Here is a 24,469-nt window from a genome sequence, read left to right on the forward strand (position 1 = left end):
TCACCAACCCGCCTGCCCAGCGTGGTGACTATGATCAACACACATGAGTTCACGCCATTTTTGGCGCGAACTTGTGGAGGCCTATGTCCAGCAGTGGACTGCGATAGGCTGACGTGTGAGTGTGTGTATGGTGTATGTGTCTGTGTGTACGATACTTTGGTATTTTCAATTTCAGCTAAAATATTATTACGTATTTTGTAAGGAATGAAAGCGGGTTCGGATTGAATTTTCTATTTCTTTTGTCATGTTTTTACTCTGAGACGAGATGTTTGAAACAATATCAATATTAAAATGATATTATTCTGTACAAAGACGGATTGAAAAAAATAAACTTGTATGGATGTAAATTGTCATTAAACAAACCTGTATTGTGTTGATTGAGATCTTGTTTTATTATAATTATTATTTTTTATTCCTTACATAATATAATAATTTTCCTACATAAAAGGGTGTAAAATTCGTCAGTCATATTTGATTCACATGGTTGTTAATAATTTTGTTTCAAAATGTTGTTCCTTTCACAAAAATTTCTTCTAACGATGTAATGAATTTTTAAACCAATGAAAAGTTTGATAATTCAGAAGTGTTAGTCTGGCTCCGAATTGATATCCTTCTTTTATAATATAATCCACGTTTCATTTCGTTTAAGTTTTATTATACATTGGACCATCCCGGTTCTTATATTTTTTTCTTACATTTTTATATTCAAACTCTTTTAACAAGTGTTTTGGGAGTGTCTAAAAATACAGAGAAGAAAGATACAGAAAATTTTTTTTTTGTTTTTTTTACGACAGACGTGTATTTATGTTAAAAAGTCTTTTGAAAATATGTATGTTACTGTTTTTAAGGTTTATAATCAATGGCTAATGGTAGAATAAAATAGAGATAGCTATTCTCTCTTTATAGCCTACAAAAATATTTGTCATTAAAGCAAGAGTAAGCAAGAACCAGTAGCCATAACCACAACGCCAACCCATTATTAACTTTTCAGTCATGTGAAAGCTGTAAGTTATGTCATATACTAGAGGGGCAAACACGAAAACTTTACATTAACGAATAAAAGTGAATGTTAGGATAAATTTAAATTTGTCTCCTGGTATATTTTGCTCGTAAACGTAGAGAACCACACGTAATGAATGTAAATGTACAATTTCCAGAACTTTAGACATTTAGAGGACAAAAGGATCGAAAAGGTTTTAGATTAGTTTTTTAAGAATGTCTTGGAAGTAGTAATGTAAACTTTAGTGAATATGGAATACTAAATCTATCTGAACTCAAATTGAATATGTTGCTAGAATTTCTAAGACTATTATTTATAACATTTGTCTTCTCAAATTTACTAAATTGCAATGCGTCTGAAAATTTTGTTTGCAGTAGTTTGCAGTTGAAATACCGTTCGGCAGCCAAAACATAAAAATTACCATAAAATTGCGCGAATTTATTTAAATTGAATGTTAAACTATTTGTAAAAATGCCACAAAAACGAATTCAATTATACTTATTTATATTCCCAAGACTGTCACGTAAAACTCGTACAACGAGCTCAGAAAAAGAAGTAGCCTTATTTATATTTGGGATCAAATGACCTTTTAGATGAATTCACTTTCTAACATTTTACAAGCCATATCAAAGACTAAGATAAAGTAAAAAGTATGTAAACTTAAAGAGGTCCTAAAATAATAATGAATAACCCTATATTTTTTTCTAATTAAAAAAAAAACTATTACTGTAATATGAGTGGAAAAAAGAGGTATTAAATTAAGAAAATGTCTGTCAACTTTACAAATATTTTTATGAAAGTAAGAAACTCGTAGTTTATACAATTAAAATGAATTAAAGAATCCTAGTATAGCTCGGCTATTACAAATATTTATTTTTTAAACATAAATATAAATTTAATTTGTTAAATGGCGACTTTTTCTTATTTTGATTACTGATTTGATTTTATCACAGGAAAAATCGTAAAATCTGTACTTCTAAAAATCATTTTTAATGTTGAAGCTCCAATCTATCGTAAGAAAATATGTGTAGATGTAACAGGACATCTATAAACTCTTTCTGCAGTAATAAATAATAATATTACTATTTACAAACCGAAATACAGCTTTTGTAGAATTTGTACCAAGCGCATGCATATTGCATAGCTTTGCATACTTTATAAAACATTTTTATTTTAGTAAGGGTCTTTGAACTTAGTCGTCTCGACTATGACCAGACAAATAAACGTCATGTTTGTTCGTGTAAATTTCATTGTTTTTTTTTAATTTTAATATGAAATTATTTTTATCTTATCGTTGACTATGCATTTTAAAAGTATAAAATAAATTTCAGTTAATTTTGTAACTTGAGAAAAAAATGTCATTCTAATTTGAAACTTATTTTTATTTTGCTGTAACTGAAAGTTCAAAAAGTTAACAATTTTAATTTAAATCTGTTTTAAATGTATCTAATTTTTATGTGTGCTTATTATTTTTAAAGATTATTTGTTATCTGTACTGCTTGTTCTTTGCTATTTGTTTTTTCTTACTCGTACGTATACACGAACACTTTTTCGTTAGTAAAAAGGTTATCAAAAACGAAAAGAACATTTCAAATCAGCCAGAGATTACCGCGTACAAAAAATAATTTTTACAGCTCCATTAAATCAGAATACGTTTATTAAAAACAGCGAAGCGAATTCTCAATTACGCTACCATAGCGAATTTTGTTAAACATGTTGTGAGAAATATCTTAAGCCGTGGAGAAAAAAATGAAACATACAGTATGTTTCTACATAGACAACGCCTTTGTACAAATATGATGATCCCGCACATGACAAATAAATGTTTGAACCTGTACTTTTGTTGTGTTCTGGGTGTTATGAACGTTTTTCCGGACGCCGGATATCGGTGTCGTATCCTTCGGTGTGAAGTGTTTGTATTTCTATTGATATTACATTAACAATATCTATATAAAAATAAATAAAATTGAAGTGTCTGTTTGTAGTATTAAAAAAACCGCTTTTTAGTACACGCGTATGGATACACGGTATACATAAAATAAAAATAAAAAAATAAATAAATAAAATTAAAACAATATATACTTGAATATAATGTATAAATAAACATAAAACATAAATGAATAAATATAAAATATATATAAAAAATAAACAAAAAAAAAAAAATATAAACACAAAAAATTACTCATAAACTTGCACATTGTCTTATTAAACTAACTACAATCTACTCTCTAATCTACTATCTTTGAACCTATATACCAAAGTAACTTTGAATTTCATTTTGAATTTTATTATAAATGTTAATTTTGATAATAGTTATACTAAATAATATTTATAATAAAGGAATGTTAAGACGTTACTCAGATATCCTATTTTACATGTTTTACTGTTTGAAAAAGAACAGAGAGTAACAAATTATTTTATATGCATACAATAAATCGAGGTGATTGAACTTTATTATAATATGTACCTTTTCAGAAGATGCACCTGTAGCTTGGAAGAAAATCATAGTGATTTTCTAACCATGCATTGCTTTCTTTCCCCCAAAATAGTGGGGAAATTTAATCATTTTAAATTTATTATATTAGGTACTTAAATCTTTCGTCGCTAATCGCTATAACTAATTGCTAATAATTTAATTAAATTTTACTACAGTAAATGTCTTTGGAGTAAAACTTTTTTTCCCACTCTTGACTTGGAGAGTAACTGGTGAATTCGTGATGAGAGCGTTACGTAATGTGTGATCGGGCAAGGCGAACGGAAGTTGAGAGGAAGATATAAGTTAGTGAAGATAGAAAGATAGAGAGAGTTACGTTTCGTATATTACTGTAGGGGCAAGAGAGAGAGGTGCCAGCACACCATTTTTTCCATATATCTAATATACAGTGCAGGCCTATGGTGCAGGCCTATTGCTAAGAAGAGTTTTACTTCAGTCGTGTGGTCTAAAGCACACTCGTTTTTGAAGTAAAACTTCTTTACGTACGTTTGACTTGGGGAGTAAGCTGGTGAACGCGTGAAGGGAGTGTTACGAAAAGTGTGATCGGGCGAGGCGAACGGAACGAGAAAGAAAACACATTCTCTTTCTCTCTTTCTCTCAAAGCCAGTTACATTTCGTATGTCTAAGACACAGTGCAGAAGTTTTACTTCAGTCGTGTGGTCTAAAGCACAATCGTATTTTATTTGTTAATCACCATTGAAATAGAGTCAACAGATTTTTATAAGCAATTCTCTTTAGCACAAGTTGAAAGTCGGTCACATTATTTATTACCATGTAGTACGACGGTATTGTAAAAATGCGAATTATTATAATTTGTGGCCTAGTTTACCATAACTTTAAATTACTCCAGCTTGTTGCCAAGTTCCTGCATGCTCCAAGATAACTTTTGTAGAGCATAACCTAGAATTTTTAACAGAACAAAGTAGACAATTTACTAAGCATAGATGAAATATATCATTATATATCTGATATAAATGACTAAAACAGAATCTTCATAAGTCTCTTTGGTTATATTGGAGTATTAAATTTCAAAAATCAATTATAACACGGAAGTAGATACTGCTTATCTATCTATATATATAAGGTATTTTATAAAAGATGATCAATGAAATTTCTTGTTAATATCAATAGGTTACTTATTAGGGAAAATATCGTATTTTTTTAAATATCATATCAAAAATCAATCGTTCCAAGGAGAATCGAACCTGCATCTTCGACTCATCGTGTCGGTGATCTAGCCAATTAAGCTATGAAACGATGTACCCTTTAGGTCGAAATTTATGATATTATGATTTTACGGTTCTAAGCGACCGAAAAATATTAAGAAAAATATTTTTCTTTCTTATCAAATAATAAGAAAAATATTTTTCTTTCTTATCAAATAATAAGAAAAATCGTATGTCTGTTACTAAATTTCAATTGCAACATCGTGTTAAAAATCAGTTATACAAAAATAAACGTACATGTATGCTGTAGTCTCCTACGTCTTAATTAAAAGAATAGTTATAAAAAATACTTAGGTACATTTATTGTAGATAGACTTATTTTAGTTTTTGAAGTGAACTACCGCGGATCATATATCGTTTCTTATGGTTACGTTTCAGCCTGTAATATCCCACTGCTGGGCATAGGCCTCTTTCCTACATAGGTGTACATGATAACAACCGGGATCGACGGTGATCCACAAAGACTACACAAACACCCAGACCACGACAAACATCTGTATGGCCAATGCCAATTGCAATCAAATGTGTGTCATGTGCGGGGATCGAACCCGCAACTGCCAGCGCAATAGCCACAAAACAGTTTCTTATGGTTAGTTCCAATGAATGATTAAAGAGATTTAAAAATCTGTTAATTTCTTTGCAGATAGCAACCATCCGAAATGCGATGGAACGCAGCGGCAGCAGTGAGGTGATGGATACAAATGTAATAGACCATTGCGAGGAAATATGGAGTAGCTAGGAAGTTAAACAAGGACAGAGATAGTCGACTGGGATGGAGATGAACGGGACGGAAGCTCGAGGCGAGGAAGCGGTGACGCTCGCTTTGAGTGTGGCCGTCACCGTCATCTCCGCCATCGGGTTACTCCTCAACGCGTACATTCTTTTCGTCATTGTTATTACTAAACAGGTGATGTATTGCGTCATTTTATTTTATATTATATTAAAAAAAAAACATTTATACGAGTAAGGTAGGTAGCCTAATGGATGTGTTGTTAGTAATGGATGATTGATATACATGTTTTTACATCCAGATCGGTTCGGATCTTGAACCTACAACCATAGATCGGAAAACGGGGTGACATGTCCATCGTAAAAACGGCTCAATCATGATATTTATAATTGCTAGATTTAATTGTATTTAATATCCACGGGTCGATTTACAGGTGTCGTGCGAATTTTGGAACAAAAAATCAATGAGTTCAATCAATCAATGAGGTCAATGCGTCTCCAGGACGACATAATTAGTGTCTTATCCTTAACAACCGAATATATGTTAGACGAGATAATTTTTAATAAATACATTCGCCAAGTGTATCGTAATCATGGCAGTTAACGCGATATTAAGATGTTCTAAGTTTCTTGCCGCTTATTCTGATCTATATTTAAAATCGATGGTAGCTTTACATTTATTATAATTATTTTAAGAAAGAAAGATGCCGATTTTAAAGTGTTTTTGGACTACTTTAAGAGAAATTGATTTTGAAGTTTTCGCTGTGTACGATTCTGAAGCATTATAAAACTTACACTTATCTCGTAAAAATTGATGTTAATACTACAATACTGCAATGTAGTGTATAAAAGTTTTACTGTCTGGAAATAGTTTTTAATCGAAACCAGACAACTCGAAGAAGGTCTTATTTTGTTTTTTCTTTCTATGTTGCCTAAGGATGTACCCTTGTCGATTATAAATCAATTTTATTAGGTTACGCTTTGGTGACAAGTGATTAGAGAAATAAAATTGTCTAAGAACGAAGGCAAATCACTCAATATCAATACCGTTGCAGAATAAAACAAATTCTGGTCCCCGGAAAGAAAATCTACTTATCGATAAAATTATCAAAGTTAAATCAATGAATAGAAAAAAATATTAACAAGTAAATAAAGTTTTGATTAAAAACGATTTTATTAAAAAGTAATTGTTTACCCACACAGTAATTGTTTTCTTTTTTTTTTTATTTGTTTTTCGTTTCATTATAACTTCCTCCATTCCTGTATATTGAAAACTTGATCGAAATTAAAGCGGAATTTGTACGTAATTAATCGGTACAGCTTAACGTCAGGTAACCGGGCTTTCGGTCGTCCGCTCACTTGACTATAATTTTTAATTACATTCTAATTTATCAAATGTCACAAGTCATATCCCTATTTATCGATTTAAATATAAAAAAAAAAAAATACGGAGTATCTACTTTAGTAGACTAAAACATTCTTTTTAAATATACATTTTAGGCTTTATTGGTAAATGTTTTATTTCGAAGGTAATATACGAAAATATTTTGAGTTCCACCTTTTAGCTGATTTATTAAGTGCTAAAATTGTGATAAATGATACTTATTACTTTACTTTAAGTCTACTTGTCTTTATATAAAATCTATATATTAATATCACTTTTTACGAAAATAGCGCGGACGGAGGAGTATGGAATTTCGCACACTTATAGTTTATATAGTGCAGTGCAGAATGCTAATATTTTTTAAAATATGCATTAAAATATATTAAACCAATAAAAACATTACACATATTACCATGTATTTGACGCACACACACCCATATAGGTATACTCTTTTGTTTATTCTTAAAGTCTGTGGTCAAATTTAGTATAGATTGATTATAGATTAATATTGTTTGTATTTACTCAACGTCAAACATAACCATAATAAATTATTTTACTACATTATATATATTAGTTATTTATGGTCGAATTTCGACCACTGCGACTGCACTAATATGAATAAATGATCCTAGCGCAATGTGTATCAAGTAAAAGATAAAGAGATTTTTAGATTTATTTATTTTTATTAACACTAGTCTATTCCCATAATTTAGCGGAATGCAGTTTACGAAAGTTTGAGGTTCAAAGGGAAATGACTAGTTACAGCAGAATTTACAAAAAAAAAAAAATGTTGAAAAATTAATGTAAAATTAAATACAGTTGAATTTATATCATAAAGGATGAAAAATAGTATTGAGTACTTAGAATGATTGATTACTAACAAGCAGGTCCATAGGCTACGGTATCCGCTTACCATCAGGCCAACTGTACTTTACTGTGCAGAGGTGGCTCGTGACATTTTTTGGTGGGGGTTCACAAAAAAATAAACGAACAACTAGAGCTTACTATTTATTTTATTCGTACAGAAAATCCATTCCATACATGAAGATTTACCGCCACTGCCGGCGCTAGCTCCAAACGCCAGACACGGAAAACAAAATAGTTTATTGCTTTTTTCACATTCAAACAATCAATGTGGTTTGAAATATAGTTCAAATTAAAAAAAAGGCATAAAAGATTTAGTTTTCGTACTACATTTTTGAGTAAGTTCAATTTCAGGATGTCGTTGTCCCTTAGTTTTAAGTTCGAGGTATATTTCGAGAGTCTTTTCACACTGTTTAATAAAATATATTGTTCCATTTTTAACACAAAATGTCGCGAATAAACTATTTTTTAATGCTTATTTAAAATAAATACTGCGAAATAACTTACAAAGTCGACTTTTTTATTTGTATACATAATAACGGATAGCGCATGAGCTGGTTATTTTTGTGGCACGCGGCACGGCTTAAACCTCGGTTTGGCAACTTCGTACGTGACGGGAGCTCCAGATTAGGCTCATTTCTCATACGAAATCTTATGTTTCACGCCTGGGTTGTGTCGATGTTTCTCTTTTGCACTAATTGCATACAGTGCTAGGAATCGTAGGTACTAAATTTCGTTTCATATGAACACAATCGCTGACGCTCCACTGGTTATAACTTGACGTCAAATGTACGCGTAGGTGTAGGTAATATAATAGACTATTGTATAGGCATAGTAGGATAGAAAGAATGTAATGTAAGGATAGGCCGCCTCTAAGTAATATACATAAAAAAAAAACATAATTATGTCTTATAATTGGTTAGTTTTCTAATTCATTTGATTACAATATATTAGAAATCTCTTTATATCATTGATTTTATATGAAATGAAAAAATTTATATCTACATTTTGCAATAGAAAACACCAAAACATAGCCACAGAAAATTTGAGTAGTCCTTTATTGAGGTAGTTCGTATTTTGAAGGTCATTTTAGTAACCTCAGTTCGGTAAAAACAACGTGCGTTGCTTAGTTAATTAAAAAAATATTTTATTATGAAATAAACTTCTTTTACTTTTTAATACTGAATTTTTCTTACAGAGCAGAGTTAATTGTTGGCGAGATCGGTATAAAAACTAAGAATATTCTTATTATATAGAAGAATGAAACGTTATTTTAAAATTATTCTTATATTAAAAGTGATATTTCATTTATTTTACGATGTATTTAAAATATTTAAAATTTGCAATTAAGTATTTGCACCAAAAAAGAAATGAATTAATTCTTCGGCTTAAAAGCAACTATTTAATACACGCAAGTTTAATTGGTTTTCAGTCCTATATACAAATAAATGAAATGAGAGTCTGTTTGTAATATTAAAATAACCGCTTTTTACTAAATGCATATGGATGTATACACGGCACATATACCAAAATAACATTTTTTACAATTTTTGTCTGTCTGTCTGTCTGTCTGTTTGTTCCGGCTAATCTCTGAAACGGCTGGACCGATTTTGAAGCGTCATTCACTGGCAGATTGCTAACATAGTAAGGAGTAACTTAGGCTAGTTTTATTTTAGAAATTTATTTATTTTATAGCTGTTAAGTGAACAATAACTTTTTTGTTAAATTCCACGCGGACGAAGTCGCGGGCACTGCTAGTATGAAATAAAATATAATGGTTTCGACTTTTAGAGTGATGTCCATTTTAAAAATAAGGTACGTGCTTTTAAATAAATTATTTAAAAAAAGAATATATTGATACAGAGTAGATTGATATAGAGTACACTGTACAGAGGTAAAAAGTGATCTTGTTTCATGTTTTTTTTTTATTAATTTAGAAAACACTATACTTTAACTTGTTAGTAATTTTGTATTCCAATGAAGTTGATATGTGAAATAATGCGTCAAGAGTATAAATACTAATACCGTACTAGTAGTGATCAATCAGGGACCGTCCAGGTTCAATAGTGTGGATCTGACATGTATATTTATGTGCCTGTGCAAGTGCTAGAGGAGAAATCATTGACATTATTTGATAAAAATGTATACCTACAATACATGCATGTGTTACAATACCATGCCCACTATAAAGCCTGAAACTCTGAACTACATACTAAATAAGTCTACAAGCTTTCGCATTCACTATCAATTAATAGTCGCCCGTGACCATAGCGTTTGCAATGTGGCGTCGTTGAAATAGTGCAAAAACTGAGCCCACAGCTGAGTAAATGTCTTATAGAAGAGAAGGAGGTTGTAGCTATATCTCCTAAGCTGTTCCACTGCGGAATGTCGAAATAAACTGATTTTTTTTAAAAGCTTAGACAAGCTAATAATATGTATAGGTTAATTATTATAGGCTCCACTCCCTCAAAGGAACCGTGTCCTTTGTGGATACGTATTTTATATATTAAATTATCACGACAGATAAGGTTAGAGAACAAGAGATGAATAAACAATGATCGCTTCAAACCCTACGCGCCTAATTAAATTATGTTCGCGTGTGATATGTTACTCAACACTTAATCCACTAGACTCTTGAGGTATGAGATAATAATTAAGTATTTGTCTGTAAACATTGTCTGTAATATATTGTTTACAAGTAAGATGAGATGTGAATAAATAATGTATAGAAATAAGATCGTTTCAAATGATGAGATTGTGTATCACACGTATCTAAGGGTTTATTGTTTTATAATTTTTGTTAGGGTTTTAAGTTTTTGACATTCTTTTTAGTAAATGTTTTTAAAGAAAGCGTATTGTGTATTGTATTGGCGTGCTTAAGGTTTTGTAAAGACATAAATAAATAGCTACTAGATATTTATGTCAAAATCAATATCAAAAATGACTTTATTAAAATAGGCTTCAAAAGCACTTTCGGATCGTAATACAAAGTTAAATTTTAAAGTGATTATTATTTTTAAAAGTAAAGCTACTACCGATTCGGAATGTAAATTGCACAGAAAAAATTATTAAGAAACTCCGCAGTTACTCTTTTAAAAATAATATATAAACTATGTTTTAGTACAAAAATTGTGTTTGCTCGCAAACGAAAAAAAAACCGACTTCAATTACATCGACAAGTAATACAACGTAGATCGACGAAAAAATAGTCAAGCAACTACGCGTTATTAAAGATTACTCAAAAAGTAGTAGTCAGATCTCAATAAAATTTATATGTGACCACATAATAAACATCAGCTTTCGATTAAATTAAAAATTATCAAAATCGGTACACCCAGTAAAAAGTTATTACGAATTTTCGAGAGTTTCCCTCGATTCCTCTGGGATCCCATCATCAGATCCTAGTTTCCTTATCACGGTACCAAACTAGAGATATCCCCTTTCTAACAAAAAAAGAATTATCAAAATCGGTACATCCAGTAGAAAGTTATGCGGTATAATACAACGTAGGTCGACGAAAAAAGCGTCAAGTAAAAACATATTATTAGATATAACTCGAAAAGTAGTTGTTAGATCTCAAATAAATTTAAATGGGACCAATTAGCACACACCACCTTTCGATTAAAACAAAATTTGTCGAAATCGGTCCACACGGGCAAAAGTTCTGATGTAACATACATAAAAAAAAAAAATAAAAAAAATACAGTCGAATTGAGAACCTCCTCCTTTTTTGGAAGTCGGTTAAAAATAGTAATATCTTGCATGAAATACAGCGTAACTAAGGCCACACATCTTTATGCAATCCTGCACCGAATAATACGCTTTATCTATTCATTTCTTTTTAATAAGTACTAAATTTATGCTGAGATAGTTACAAAATTGTTTGTGGGATTTTATTATGCATGTAAATACCATACATAAGCCAGAAAGGAGACGTTTACTTTGCGCAGTCGAAAGTTACATTTTGGTTATTCCTTCACGTATTTACACTGTGATTATTACCATGTATATAAAAACAATCGATATTCTTGTGAATATAGATGATATTATTATAAATATTTTGCGACGCGATTGTTATTGATTAATATAATATATGACTTATGAATAACACACCCCACAGGGAAACTCGATCTCCAAGATCGTAAATGCCGCGAATAACCTTTTTTGCAAAATAAATTCAGTCTCAATAAGCATTACCCTACAGTAACAGACCGTAAGACATAACAATATGGGAATAACTAAAATATATTAAACGTGCAACGTTGGTCAGTTGTCGAGCTTTTCTAACTGCGAATTTACGAAGCTGAGTCTATCATTCAAGTATGACAAATGGGGATTCTACTGAAATTTTGAGCCCATATTTATCCTTAAGAAAACTCTGTGTAATGTGCAATATGTAAAATATAAAATATTACATAATTTACTGCGTACTAACGACCGCTATGGTCTAGTGGTGCATGGCGGTGTTGGCGGCTAAAAACCAGCTGAGTCTGAATTAATATCTGATATTTTTTACTATTACATTGTATTTATACAAATATTTATTTCCGGTTTGTGTCTGGTGTCTTTCCTTGTAGATCTCCCCATCGTGCCTGCCAGAGCACGTTAAGCTGTCGTTTCCAGTTGTTATCATAGACACCTGATCGTTACTAATAATAGGACAAATATCCAATACCTCGCAGTGGAGCAGCAATTAAGACCCAATCCTTCTCCTAAATGGAAAAAAAGGCCTATATGCCCAGCAATCGGATGTTGCAGGCTGCATCGTTTACACTGATAAGATAATCAAGTCCTAAAATCTCAAAGGACAGTGTGACCACCAATGCAAGAAAAACCTTTAGACACTAAGTTCCTTGAAACGAAAATAAATTATTATTCAAGTTAAATTACTTAGCATCGTTTTATTTACGGTAGTAAAATTCAATATATCCTGGCTATTTAAGCAATATTTTTTATCGTTGATCAAATAAGATTGCGATACTAATATATATATCATACACACTTATATAACTAACAAGCTGAGCAAGTTGATTTCCCCGGCGAATTCGCAAAAATATATCCTGTATGAATCTCGGAAATAAAATCATTATAATTTCATGTTTTATTAAAAATTAAGTAGAAAAGCAGCATATATATACATATACACACACACATATATGTATGAATTTAAGTTAGTTTACTAAAAAGTTAATGTTCAGTTCGCAGAGTTATAAAATAAATAAATTTCTAAAATAAAAGTAGCCCAAGTCACTACTTGTTACATCAGCTACTTGCCAGTGAAATTGCCATCAAAATCGGTCCAGCCGTTTCAGAGATTAGCCGGATTAACAAACAGACAGACAGACAAAAATTGTAAAATACGTTATTTTGGCATATGTACCGTGTATTCATCCATAGGCATTTAGTAAAAAGCGGTTATTTTAATATTACAAACAGACATTCCAATTTTATTAATTTGTATAGATAAGACGTACAGCAAGAAATGTACATACGCCATTTTAACTTGTAGTGCATCAATACTTTTGCGGAAAAATCATACTTTTGCATATAACAACAAAGCTAGCGAACAAGTATTTGGAATTGAAGATAGAAACGGACCTAAATGTATAAGTAAGACTTCTTTGGTACATTTCTGATCTGAATAAAGATTTCTGGTGTCATCCAGAAGTACAAACCAAGAAAATTGAGGCTGTTGTGTGTGTTATCCAAAATTGCGTCGTCTAGTTTAATAAAAAAAATAGTGGTATAAGTAAGTTACTCGTTTGGCATAAATGTTACATAAAGTTTCAAGTTTCTTTTGTTTTGAATAATGTAATGTTTGACTCAAAGCTGTCGTATTAATATGAGGGTCTGCAAAAAGTAAGTGGGCGGGGGTTGCTTTTTGTTTAACGTTGCAAAGACAAAGCCTTCCACCGCTCGAATATTATAGTACTTTTGGTTTGAGTTTCAGTTTAAAGTAGCAAGAACCGTGCTTAATGTACTGCGGTTTAGTTGGAGTTGTTAAATAACTTTTCTTGCATAAGGATACGATATTTATAAACCTCTAAGATATGATCGAAAGTAAATATAAAAAAATTAAAGATTTAAGAAACTTATTAACGAAAACAGCAAACTAACATTAAATAATAATAAAAAATATAAAGTTTATAATTATTATTTTTTATCGCTATTTCGTTTAAAAATAATAACTGTAGCACATGATTTACATGTAATAAATTGTTTTGTATTCAATTCAATTTGTATTTAATTCAATTATCTTATGATTGTACCGCTGTTCATTGAGTGTGTTATTAACATCGAACAGTTGGAACTTAATCCGCCACGTCCACTCCATGAGTAATGTTCGCTATCATGTTTCATAACAACCTTTTTATAAAAAAAATTAACAATGGGCATACGAGCAGACGAAGCCATCTGACGTTAAATGGCTACCGTCACCCATAGACATCTGCAACATAAAAGGAGTTGCGGGTACGTTGCCGGCGTTTAGGGAAAAGATGTCTGTACACTCGACGATTGAAAAGCGTTAAATTATAGCGCTTAACCTCAGGAGGAAGGTCATTCCACAGTTTGGATGTTCACGGAAAGAATGCGCGCGAAAAAATAATATATGCTACCCAAAAATGATGTTGATCGTCATTAATAGTTCTAAAAAAACAGAGCGCGACAGGTCACGTATGATACATAAGGTTAACTCAATATAACATTTATATGGTAATCAAGTTTATTCTAGAATAATACATTATTTGCATAGATACGTTATTCATCACAACTATTTATTTTTGATCAAAATGGTTCTTGACATCATTCGATTTCAATAAATATCTTAGAAAATATTATAGTCTTAGAATAACTCTAACGCATAAATATGGTGACAAAAAATTAAACCGAAATTTTATTGCATTATTATTAGCCAGGCATATATAAATTATTACGAATGAAAAATACTTCATCAACAAGGCAATTTTGTGAAGATAAACACTGTCTTTATAGAGTTTAATTTAGAAGCACAACGACGCCGCGTCGTGATGCGCAAGAGTTGCACAGTAATTGGTTTAAATTTATTTTAGTACGTCTCTCCTCAATTTAACGCAGGTGAAGCCGCAGGGCACAGCTAGTGTATACATAATACAAATTGTCTGCATAAAGTAGCTAAAACGCCTTAAAAATTCATTTCTGTCCTATCTCGATCATCTCACGTTTTTATCACTACATCCCATCTTAAGCCACTTCAACGTTGTTATTTCGTCCTAATTTTATTGACAAATAATAACATTGTTCTGAAAAATTTGTTTTTAAGGTTCTTTAAACAAATAATAAATTACTTCGAACAAACACTCAATATAAATATAACAACAAACAAAATTTTTATAACATTTTCTTATAGCGTGTCAATGTGTAACCGGGTCTGTTTGGACTAAACTGAAACGCGAAAATGAAAAAAAAAAATATTCATATATTAGAATTAATATTTTTTTAAGTTATTATTATTTATTTATCTTTTATTACGGCTGGGTCGGCAAACAAGCGTACGCCCGTACACTTAAGCGGTTACCTATATGTATGTGTTAGAAATGAATTATTGCTACATCGATTACCATGATTAATCTTGTATTATTGTCGAAAACGGCTCCAACGATTTTTATGAAATTTAGTATGCAAGGGATTTTGGGGGGGATAAATCGATATAGCTAGGATTAATTTTTAGAAAATGTCATTTTATCCCTGTTTTTAGGCAATGAAAAAATGGCTACAAAGGAAAACTTTCGCAATTGTCTATAAAGTTGTAATAGCTCAGGTGGGAAATTGGGCGGTCGGGATCGACCGAGAAGACCACGGTTCAAATCCCTATGTCTCCAGATCGATTGCTTTTACCGTTTTTTTCCGAAATGCACTCGTGATTTTTCATTTAAAGAACCAGTTTATATTTTTTATTATTATGTCAGTAAAATCGGAAAATATTATTCATATTTTATCAATATGTAATTCGTATTTAAATATGCTTTCCAAAAAACACGATTTATTAAAAATACCGAGCTAAGCTCGGTCACCCAGATAGCTACTGAAAATAATACGTGTCACAAAACAAAACAGTATCAAAATTTCGCCTATCTATATACTAAATACTTGTATTTGTTTGCAAATGAAAAAAAACGACTTCAATAACATCGGACAATGAGTACAAAGGTAGACGACAAAATAGTTACGTAAATACGCATTATATATATTGAGAGAAAACTCAAAAAGTATAATGCCAGATCTCGATTAACTTTAAATGGGACAACATAACAAGCACCATCTTTTGATTAAAAAAGAATCATCAAAATCAGCCCGACCACAAAAAAGTTCTGAAGTAACTCACGTAAAAAAATACATTCGAATTGAAAACCTCCCCCTTTCTTAAAAGCGGTTAAGAAATAAAAAATTATGTACAAACACTACTGTAAATAACTTCTGTACTTCTAAAAAATATTTTATCGAAATTTTAACATTAAGTGACTTAGCTATCTTCTGTTACAACAAATCTTTAAAATATGTTCCATATAAATGGTAGAGCTCAAAATTTAAATTTATATCAATTCTATTATGTGAAATGCAATACACACCTGCGCGAGTTATCAAAGTATTGCATTTATCTGGATCACAAAGTATTTTTCTATACACTCACTTTGAGAGCTCGTAACCTTCCCCTTTTGAATGCGCGCTCTACAGGCAATATCTCTTTCATACATCGCGTCGAATGTTTTGGGTCACATCATATAGGTATGAGATTATTCGAGAAAGTTTAAGCAGCTTTATATAGTATACTATTTTATTTCTTTCTTTATTACTCTTCTGACACTGATATTAATGTATAAATGGGTTTGAAAATTTTGATGATTATATGTTTTGTGTTTTCAAAGCAAAGTATCTGCAACAGTATGAATTTGAGGTAAGAATAACAACACCTTATTTCCACTTAGCCATTTGTACTGTTTTTTTTTTTAATATTTTAAAAGCCTTTATAATAATTTATTCTAATTTTCTTCTAAATCTAAATATAGAAATTTTTCCATTATTATTTTATAATATTTCTTTAAAACGTTTAGAGATGTTTTGATGAAATGATGAATGATGTTTGATGTCTCAGCAAAACATATCGAATTTAGTATATGTTTTTAATAAATTTGTGTGACTATACAAGTATATAAAAGTACTAACAACATAACTTTTATGACTTTTAAGGGGGTGACGGTGGGGGACGTCGACAGAAGAAGCTTTGTGTTACTTAGGAATTGTATCGTATTACATTTTAAAAACCAAAAAAGGACGGAGTTCTGAAATTCATTTTGAGTAATTTCTCAATCAAAAGTAATAAAAATTATTAAAAAAACTACAAGCGTGGCGCGTCCACGTACTAGCGAAACATAATTGTGTTTAAAAAAAACCAACTGCAATTACGTCGACAAGTAACACATCGTAGGTAGACGAAAAAAACAGTCACGTAAGTACACATTATTAGATATAACCCAAAAACTACTTATTAGATCGCAATCACATTTAAATAGGATCACACGACACACACCACCTTTTGATTAAAATAAAAATCATGAAAATCGATCCACCCAGTCAAAAGTTCTAAGGTTCTGAAACGAATTGAGAACCTCTTCTTCTTTTGGATGTCGGTTAAAATTGGTGGCTCGCGGCTCGCAGTGCTACCACACGCACGAGCGGAGGTGGGGTACGAGCAAACTTTCAAATTTGTCGGATCGCCAACGAACTTACTCGGCGGTTTTAAAGTACGCGTACAAAGGGTGACACACCAGCGAAAAAGGTCGTGGAGCCACAAGTTCGCGAACTTACTCGCACGTCTATTATCCCTTTAATAAAGAAGAAAGAAAACGTTTCTGATGCTTATTGAGAAGAATTTTTGGGTTGTTGTAAAATTAAAGCAAAAGGTAAATATAAGACATTTACAAAGAGTTTTTCGGATTTTATATTCCAAAAGAATACTTGCGTATTCTTTTGGAATATAAAATTAATAAGAATTGTCTGCTTCAAAGGAAATTCCAAACAACGGAGTTTGAAATTACCGAAAAGATCACTTTTTTTATTCTTTCACTTACGCCTAAACTAGATATCCTTTTATATTTTTCATTACATATGGTTGCTGGTTATATGTAATTTGGCATAGGCTGTAAATCATTAGTCATAACGATTTTTTTAATTAAACAAATTTTCGGATTCTCGCGGGTTATTATCTTTTTTGTTTGCCCGACCGAAAAACTGAAATTCACGTAAAAATGGAATATGCTATGTACGTAAGTTTACCAGTATTTTTAACTTAGAAATTTAGCATTAAATGTTACAGTAAAAGGTTAATACAGCTTCGTTATGGAATGACATGTTGAAATAAAGTTAACAATGCCTTTTGGCAAATCCCGAAATAGGCGTCTAATAATTGCGACTTTTCTCAGATGTATTTTCGGTCAAATATAGCAGAAGCCTTACTTTTTAGTCAAATCTTGAGTGTTTATCTTATTTAGGTTTTGCTAAGATCGTTAGATCAGAGATAAAGTTAAGGCGAAAGAAAAGGTAAAGGCGTGTTTGTCAAACGTCAATTTGTGTTGTATTGTGTAATTTACTTATTGTTAACCATTAAGATATTAGAACATCTAAATGTATTGGTATAAGTTAGCAGAACGAGAATGTTAGTAGAAATATATTTTTAGGAATATAAATAATTTTAATATCTACGATTTTATTTTTGTGTACCCACACATTAGGAATTCTAAACATTTTTGAATATCATATCAAAAATTGGCCAATTGAAAAATTGACTTTGAATAGTTACGGGTCTCTGTAAAGAACTCACTATAGACGGCGCCACGGTTCGCTTAAACCGAAAATAAAAATCATCATATCAAAAATTTCGCTCTAGCAGGTATAATTTCAAATAATTTTCAAATAATTTTCACAGAGGAGTCACTCCTCACAGAGAAGTTACTATTTAAAGTTGTTTAAATATCTTCTGCAATTCAATTTACACGTAATCACATGTAAATTGAATTGTGTGAATGTACATTGAGCACTTTTTATTAAGCCTACTCAAACGAGAATTTTTAATATTATATTTTTTTAAACCTAAAACACAGATTGCATATATTCAAGTTCTTATCTGACTGTCGACTGGCACAGTATATCTCTTGTGGAATTACGAGTAGATATAAATTGGTCAAAGTTCAAAGGACTATTGTTTTGTATTTTGTCAAACCACTATTAACACTAAAGGGTGTTAAGGTGCGTAGAGAAATTCTAATATTTTTTTTTTTTTGTATTCACTTTCTATGAAAACTAGAAATATGCAACATGTGTTTTTTTTTTTCGAAAATATTCCTAAAATACAAAATTTTATAAAATTGAAATTTCGACAGGACAGTCGAGTTAAAAATTAAGTAGCAAACACCATAGGGTTTCTATGGAAAATTTAAAAATTATACTTAGTTTAATAAAATACCTAAAATTTAATGTTCTTTTATAATAAAAAAGAATGTAGCGTGGTATAAGGAAAAATAATTGAATCTTTTTTCGCTACGTCGGCGTCGCTCTGTTCCAGATTGATGGATTTGTCCGAATGTCTCTAAATCCCTGGCAGATTTCTTTTGAATGTACTTATTTATTTACTTGCCGAGAACTTGAATATTTTAAACAAATTTAGCTTACGAAATTTAGCTTACGAAAATTAAGCCCGGGTATAGTATGAGTACTTTTCAGTAGGAAATTTGTTTAAATTTAATTAATTGCTTAAACTTACAAATACATATATTCTTTTGACTACATAAGAGACGTAACTCCCCATATTATCTCAGTGCAGATTTGTTTTCCTCAAGTATCTTTACATGTAGTCACTTGAAGATAAAACATTTAATATTACGCAAGGTAAGGTAGCGTAGCGGATAAGTCGGTACTAAGCTGCGATTTGTGGGCTGAATGGGGAGAATAAGGATAACGAAGATATTGACTTGGACATAGAGATTACTTGTATATATTTGTCTACAGTTTGCAGTGAAACGCTTAACTTTTACATTTGCAATATCAACATAGGATACTTATTTCCTGGATATACTCGTAATTACTACAGTTTCGATGTATCTATTCGGTGAAATAGCAAACCGAAAGGATAAAGTTACAATTTTTATATAGTAGATGATAGATCTTATTTACAATGAAATCCAATTGCTTTTTTGTAATAACAATGTAATAAAGAAATATGATACAACTTGTATCATATTTCTTGATAAACAGGAGATTCAAATGTACTCGTACTTTCATAAAATATTAAAAATTAACAACAAATGTGAAGATGGTGGATGAGAGATGGACACTTACTCTTATATTTCATGGAAACGATTCTAAAGTTTTAAATGAGACAATAAGATCTTTAACCTAGGAGTGTTTCAAATATGGACATGTCTGCAACTAATACAGATTATGCCAAAATTATAATTTATCATAAACAATCTGAATGTTTGGAGTGTTATGTCCTCGAACAACGCTACAAATGTTGTCTTCTAATTCTTTCAACAAAAGCGGTATGTTCATGTACATAATTTAAATAGTGATATAATTAAGGATATAATACACATGTATCGTCTTTTTAAAGTAAAATAAAGTTATAATAATGATATTACATTGTATTGGAATTATATAAAAAATAAATAAGTAGTTTTAACGTATACACGCGGTCGTGTGTTCCTAAGATAAGCAATTTAACACTTGAGGTATAGGCAACTAACATTGCTAAGTTTTTCATACCGAGAATCGGGACAGGAATCGAGCCCACAACTTCCGGAGCAGAAAGCAAGGTCACTGCACACTGCGCCAACGGAATAGTTAAACAATAAATGAAAAAAAAAATAATAATTTAAATACATTATTATTAGTTCTCACGTTAAAAACCTGATTGGCAGAGTTTTGGTATGTAAGTTTGATAGAAAATTTAAAGGTACAAAATCGAACTAATTGAAAGTCTCGAGTCAATACGGCGTAAACTTTTCAACTTAACAATTAATTTTGATAAATATTAATATTTGCTGTAAAACTTCTAACGATAAAAATTTTAATTACATATGTTGGTATAATGATTAAAACTTTGATTTACTTCAATTTATATATATTATTGACTAAAAATACATGTACAAATTTAAAACTATGGTTTTTATAAAATATTTGTACATTACGACTTAGAAAATTTCTTTAAATAGAAATTGAATAATTATTTGGGAACATGTAAAGTGAGTTCCTAAGAGTTAGTACTCGTAACTATAAATTTAAGCTTCGTTTCGTAATAAATTAGTTATACACAAAACTTTAAGTCATATTAAAACTATGAAATCAGCAATTTTTTTTATTTTATTATAAAAATAAATAGAAGGGTAAACCTCTCTTTATGGCAGTCACTATGTTAACAAAAAATTATAAAGAACGCAGACGAAAACGAATGATTCGCAATAAAATAATGAATCAGAACATTACAATAGAACTTCAAGTAATTTTATCCGACCATAGAACGTTAAGAAATCGTTGAAGATAGAAGTATTTTTATAAGAATATCATTTGAAGATTTTATAAGTTCTTTCAACGTTGTGGACTTTATGCCTTCTTGAATTCGTTTTCTTGTAGTAGTTATTATTTTTATCGTGTTACGATCAATAGGTTTTTTACTGGAAATATTCAGGCTATTGCTCCTTTTTCTTCGTATTGGAACACCTTTAATTTCTTCTTCATAATCTTCATCTGACTTTTTTGCTCCCATTTTAATTTTTTTCAAAAATTCATCATCGCTTAAACTAAAAACCAAAGACATAATTAAAAAAAAACAAGTATTCCTTAGGCCACACTTTTTCTATCTTTACTGACTTATGGATATAAGTCAACTTAATAAGCCATCTCAACTTCCGTTGGCCTTGCCCTATCACCCTTTTCATAATGCTCTCGTTACGCATTCACCAGCTTACTCCCCAAATCAAGCGTACGAAAAGAAGTTTTATTTAAAAAAAAAAGTAACAATATGCCAATAATTTCTCAAACTCACCCTGATGTGTCAAATTTATCTACTATTAGTTTATCTTTAAATGAATCCATTTCCTCATCAATTGATTTAGGAAAACTTGGTCCTGGACTTCTTGACGGTAACTTCGAAACCATTGTGGTAGGTGTTGGTCTATTTCTAGAAGGTTGTTTCGGTCTAGGTGGCCTAATAGGACCAGGTCTTGGAGTAATAGGTGATGGATAAGTCGGATTGAAGTTAGAATTATCTTCTTTTGGAATTAAATTAGGAGGTATCCATTTTGATGGATGGTTGATTGTATCATCTGGAACTGCTTGTCGAAGTGAGCTTATAGTTGAACGATCTTCAAAAGGAGGTACATCGAATTTCATAGCACGTCTATTACTATTTATATCTCTTGGATCTTGTGGCATTAGTTTTTCATCAGGAAAAGCAGGCTGAAAGTTAATAACAATTAATGATTATGACAGAACCTTGTAAGTAATTGACTAAGACTCAAAAGTGTAGCAGCGAAAGCACTACACTCTCGCAGAAAATTGACGTCACATACAATACCTAAATTCTGTAAATGAATGAGAAGCTGAAATTTAACTAAGATCCATCAATTATAACTAAAAGCAAATTTCTTTTCATTGATTATTTCTATTATTAGAGAAATAATATTACGCTAAAAATCGTATTTAATTTTGTGAAGTAAAAAATTCTCCTTAAGCTTCGTCACATTTTTCTTTACTAAAATGAAATTCGGAGATTTTAAAAATTCCATCCCTAACTCTCTGAGGACTTTAAACCGACCACCAGCAATTAATTAATAAATAGGTTATAATAATAGGTATATAATAATTACATATTATATTATAGGTATATTATTTTACGTGTAAACTAATAAGTATATAATAATTAGGTTATAAATACAATAATATGTTCCTAAGGTAGATAATTTACTGACAGATTTTTATGTAACAACTCTTATGTATATATGTTGTCATAACTTATATAAAAAGTCATATATTATAAAAGCACGAACATAATTATTATGTGTATTTTTACAAATAAAACATCCAAATCGTGGAAACGAAAACAGTTGATAATCGAATAACTGAAACGGGTCAGTTAAATATTAACCGACTTAAAAAAGGAAAAAGTTTCCAAATCAATTGTTTTTATGTGTTTTAATTTTTATTTGGTGGACCGATTTTGGTAATAATTTTTTTTTTTTACATCAAAAACTGGTGCTATATATGTGGTCATTTCAATTTGGTCAAGGTCTGACGACTACTTTTGGAGTTATAGCTAATAATGTGTATAAATTTAATTGACTGTTTTACTAACTGACTGTAATTGAACTCTGTTTTTTATTTTATTTGCAAGCATCATTAAAAGTGTTAATGTTGTAAATCGTTGATCTATTCTCACTAAAGTAGGTTCGCTTCTAATTTATTAAAGGGTTTTCCTTTAGCAAAATTGATTAACCTTTTGAATTTTGTCCATTGTTCGACGGGCTGCAGCCGCAGCTTTTCTCATATTAATGACGCTCTGCACAGCTTTAAGCTGATCGAGCGATCCCGGATATTGCTTTATTACCTAAAACATACATAATATATTTAACATATTCCAGGCCAACTTCCACTAAGGTATTAGATTTTAACAAATGCCATGAAAATACTATCACAAACTTAGTATATATTTTAGAAAGAATATTAAAAACACATATTTCTTTAATAAAGTTTAACTGAATAAATATTACAATATTTATTCACCAAGATTAATTTACAAGAAGATAATTTGCTAATTACCTCGCTTAACGGTACTTCAGGTGTGCCAGATTCTGAAGGGCTCGAATCGGGGGCTTTCGCTGTTAATCTCATTAAAGATCCTTCGAAATTGTTTCGATCGTTAGACTCATATATCGAATCATCTAATCTTCTACCTGACCTCAATGTGGTCGATGCATCGTCAGAACCAGTTAAAACTAAAACGTAAGTAAATGATTTATCGATATAATTTCTGTAGCCATTTATAAAGACTGATAGACAAATCAGTCGACTGAAATATATATATGTTTCAAGAGTAATCTCTTTACAAAATGTGTATAATCGTACAACTGAACTTACGTTTATTCTCCCCTATATGTCCAGCCACAGGTTGGTGACCACTGCGTCGCCATTCCATATCATCAGCGATTTCATCGTCAAAAACACCGCGTTTCAAATAGACTGACACATTTGTTTCTGTAATAAAAATATACTGAATTGACTTATCTTAAACAACCTTCACATGTTCCACTTAAAAAAATCTCCTATTACTGGGCAAAGCTATTGTATTAGGTGTTGGTATTTCTAGAAGGTAGTTTCAGTCTAGGTGGCCTAATAGTAGTATACTCGAGAGCTACACTCGACATTGAGGAAGTTATCAGCGAACAACAGACCGTCGAGCTGATACAGCAAGATATCGTGAAACTGAACCTATAATAAAATTTGGAGAATAATACACGACAACGCTGAATTGCGGCGTGGCCAAAAATTTCCTTAACAAGAGTCGATCGTTATCAGGTATTTATGATAACAATCCGGGCCGACGACTTAATGTGCCCCTAGAAGACATGATTTACTACAATACATATATACCCAGATTAGGAACAATAATTTAAAGTAATAGAAAACTTAATGTCTAATTATCTTCAAAATAAATAAAGATATAGTAATTGAAAGCACTAATAAAT

At 30.8% G+C, this 24,469-nt stretch overlaps 1 protein-coding gene across 1 annotated transcript in view; it reads left to right on the forward strand.

The window, feature by feature from the left end:
- Window positions 1–5,492: 5,492 nt before the first annotated feature.
- The window catches only part of LOC123656368, a 31,166-nt gene continuing 12,189 nt past the window's right edge, over window positions 5,493–24,469 (forward strand). Inside the window, exon 1 of the mRNA XM_045592059.1 lies at window positions 5,493–5,627. Coding sequence (XP_045448015.1) covers window positions 5,493–5,627 — 135 coding nt within the window. The remainder of the gene's footprint in view (window positions 5,628–24,469) is intronic.

The sequence above is a fragment of the Melitaea cinxia genome, chromosome 9 (assembly GCF_905220565.1).
Source record: "Melitaea cinxia chromosome 9, ilMelCinx1.1, whole genome shotgun sequence".
Taxonomy (NCBI): domain Eukaryota; kingdom Metazoa; phylum Arthropoda; class Insecta; order Lepidoptera; family Nymphalidae; genus Melitaea; species Melitaea cinxia.